The sequence below is a fragment of the Impatiens glandulifera genome, chromosome 4 (genome assembly GCF_907164915.1).
Source record: "Impatiens glandulifera chromosome 4, dImpGla2.1, whole genome shotgun sequence".
Classification (NCBI taxonomy): Eukaryota; Viridiplantae; Streptophyta; class Magnoliopsida; order Ericales; family Balsaminaceae; genus Impatiens; species Impatiens glandulifera.
In genome coordinates, this window is record NC_061865.1 from 19,229,319 (window position 1) to 19,232,783 (window position 3,465).

At 36.9% G+C, this 3,465-nt stretch overlaps 1 protein-coding gene across 1 annotated transcript; it reads left to right on the forward strand.

Annotated features, from left to right (window-relative positions):
- The first annotated feature begins 408 nt into the window (after window positions 1-408).
- LOC124934346 (probable xyloglucan endotransglucosylase/hydrolase protein 23) lies at window positions 409-1,600 on the forward strand. The gene is made up of 3 exons (XM_047474870.1): window positions 409-732; window positions 804-997; window positions 1,080-1,600. Exons 1-3 carry the CDS (start codon window positions 448-450, stop codon window positions 1,489-1,491), a joined length of 891 nt encoding a protein of 296 aa, XP_047330826.1. The 5' UTR covers window positions 409-447; the 3' UTR covers window positions 1,492-1,600.
- The last annotated feature ends 1,865 nt before the right edge of the window (window positions 1,601-3,465 follow it).

Here is a 3,465-nt window from a genome sequence, read left to right on the forward strand (position 1 = left end):
TATTTTAATTAATTTCAGTTTTCATTTTGACAATTATAAAAAAAAGATGAGACCAAAAAATACTAATACCAAATATCATTAGATAAAGATATTATAATTAAAAAAACGTTCTGTCTGCCTTAAATGATTTCACTAAATTATTAATGATATATATATATATATATATATATATAAAATATATATATAAATATGCATAAATATGGTGAATATATTATAAATAAATAAAAAAGAAAAGAAAAAGGTTATAACGCGATTTTGACTACGCGTAACAAATGAGGGAGTAACGACTGTTGGAGGAACACATCTGTTTACAGCTTCAGCTTTTATGGAATGAACCTGGAATCTTCTTTATCTTTCTTTCCCACTCTCAATGGATCATATATAAATACTAATACTTCTCTCATCATATCAATATATTATAACATCCATCAATATCAATTCAATTCAATGTCTTCTTCATCATCACTAATCATGCTCTTCTTCGTACTGAGCTTCGCTTTCGTAATTTTGAGTATAGATGTATGCAGCAGCGCAAACTTCAACGAGAAGGTAGACATAACCTGGGGCGACGGCAGAGCAAAAATACTCAACAATGGAGACCTTCTGAGTCTCTCCCTTGATCAGCCCTCCGGCTCCGGTTTTCAGTCCAAGAATCAATACCTCTTCGGTAAAATCGATATGCAGATCAAACTCGTCTCCGGGAACTCCGCAGGCACCGTCACCGCCTACTACGTAAGTTAACAAACAAACAAACAAATCATCTCATGATCTTACAATGAATTGTAATTAAATATTGGGTGCAGTTGAAATCGCCTGGATCGACTTGGGACGAAATAGATTTCGAATTCTTGGGGAATCTGAGCGGCGACCCTTACATTCTTCACACCAATGTGTTCAGTCAAGGAAAAGGAAACAGAGAGCAACAATTCTACCTCTGGTTCGATCCAACAGCAGATTTCCACACCTATTCAATCTTATGGAACCCACAACGAATTATGTATGTAATAATGTAAATGTAATTCATTCATTCTTTCTATAACATATACTCATAATAATAATCTTATTGTTAATAACAACAGATTCTCAGTCGACGGGATACCCATTAGGGAATTCAAGAACGCAGAGTCCATCGGCGTTCCCTACTTAAAGAACCAGCCTATGAGGATCTATTCAAGCCTATGGAACGCCGATGATTGGGCAACCAGAGGTGGACTTGTCAAGACGGATTGGACCAACGCTCCGTTCACCGCCTCTTACCGCAATTTCAACGACGCCACCGCCTGCGTCTGGTCCGCTGCCGCCGGAAAGTCGTCTTGCAGCGACTCGTCCTCCGTCTCAAGTGGCAATGCCTGGCTCAATCAGCAGATGGACACGACCGGCCAAGAGAAGATGAGATGGGTGCAGAACAACTACATGGTTTATAATTACTGCAATGACTCCAAGAGGTTCCCTTTAGGGTTGCCGGCTGAATGTTCCTTATTAAGGGCATAGTCGTAACCTTTATACACCACATTTTTGTATTTAATTTTATTCTTTCATTTAATTATATTCTTTTCTCTTTTTTTCTGGTAGTAATTGAAATAACTATTTTATTTTTTTTTAGAAATTTATGATTCAATCTTCTTTTTTTATTTATAATTGAGGAATAAGTTATATAAGTTATATTTTTTTTTTCTCATTATTGTTATTAGCAATAGCATTATTACGCTCATTTAAATATGTCAAAAGAATAATTATTTTATAGAGAAATGTAATACGAATTTAATGTCTTAATAATTATCCTAATCAATTTAAAATTTTGTAACACTAAATTTGGATGATAATTTGTTAACATGCTTATTAGATGTAAAAATGGTTGTCTGCCATTTGGGTTGTATCATTTGAAGTTCAATATATATTCTTTAGAAAAGAGTTATTGTGAATTCAGATTCATTGCAAGGATAAGGCTTCAATTAACTTTTATGGATGATGCTTAATGGAGGGTTAAGTGTCTCAATATGGTGTTTAATGAGATTGTCATTATAGGAAGGATATGTTTAATTCTTGTACTAATAATTTTACGAGTCACATTAGATATAAAAGGAGATGGAACACTATTGCATTACTCCTGGTCGTTACAACTGTTACAAAGAAATGGAAGATTTGCAATAATGTGGAAATGGAAGATCTGTATTACTGACGAAACTAGAAGATTTGTAATAATGCTCTGAATTAGATAAGAAGAAAATAAGAGAGATAGTAACTCTTGTAATTGTTTTTAAGTCTTGTGAGTGATTTTCTCTCTGAACTAACATTTGGTATCAGCGCATTAGGTGAAAGTCAAAAATCATCTAGTGTGATATATATCGAAGGATGCAGGATCAATAGGGATGCAGAAAAACAATGGCATATTCCACTATCCGCAGCTAACACACACGAATTACAGGCTATAATAGAGGACCAAGGAGTGTGGGAGGTCATCGAGTCAGCAGAAGGCACAGAACCTATATTTTCTGATCTTGATGGTCCCGTCAGCTGCATCGCAAAGAAGAAGTATCTAAAATGTGAGTATCGTATTCTATGTGACCTCGTCGCCAAGTCACTCCAAGGGAGGGAATGAGCTTTTGACGCAATCACTCAATATAAGTTTTAAATGATAGTTGCTATAACAGGGGGAGTAGCCATGAACTAGGAATCAATTTTATTCAACATTCTCTGCCAGATGGTGCTTCCTCACAGTAAAAGAAGTCTGGGTTTTTCAGTCCAGCTTGGCTGGATTTTGAAGCATATGAGAGTTTCTACCAGTTCGGGTACTCCTTTAAACCCAATAAGGTCTTCTTTTCCATCTCGGTTGCATAATATATTACCAAAACGAAAAAAGGCAAGGAGTCTAACTCTTAGGCCTCCAGACAACAGTCAAGCGGTGGTAAATTGGTCGACAGATCTAAACGTATTAACACTTCCAATTGCTCGACATCTGTAAAGAGACTCAAACCATCTAGAGTTGAATCGGATGCGAGCTCCAACAGCATTATTAAAGACAAACCACAAGAAGTTGGCAAAATCAACTCATCTCGTAAGAGGACTAGGTTTGAGGTAAATATCATCGCTCCTCCGCTTTTTGTTGACTCTTTTTCGCCGCTAGAAGGTTTTCTAGCAGAATCAGCCCAAGCACAAGTTACAGCGCCTATTGATATTTCGTCTAAACCTGCGACTTTAGAGGTTCAAACGGTAGTCGTTGTTGTTCTAAACGATATGATCGACACTCTTATTGTTGTTCGGTCGGATGTTCTTCCATCCGATGAGACAAAGGACGCAGTAGTCGGCCAACTTGATGCTATTCCTGTTATTCAGTAGTAGGTTCTACCTGCGGTTGAGAACTCATCAACAGGTAAGGATGATGATAATGTTTTCAGCTGTTCGCAACAGATGGTCGCGGTAGCCATTGGTCAAGAGTCAATCCCTATCCCTTCCACTCAGCAAGAG

What these genes read in the sequence shown, in the direction of transcription:
- LOC124934346 (XM_047474870.1), top strand. Translation starts at nt 448, where the DNA reads ATGTCTTCTTCATCATCACTAATCATGCTCTTCTTCGTACTGAGCTTC. An exon ending in GCACCGTCACCGCCTACTAC is followed by an intron (nt 733 to 803) that starts GTAAGTTAACAA and finishes TATTGGGTGCAG; the next exon opens with TTGAAATCGCCTGGATCGAC. An exon ending in TGGAACCCACAACGAATTAT is followed by an intron (nt 998 to 1,079) that starts GTATGTAATAAT and finishes TAATAACAACAG; the next exon opens with ATTCTCAGTCGACGGGATAC.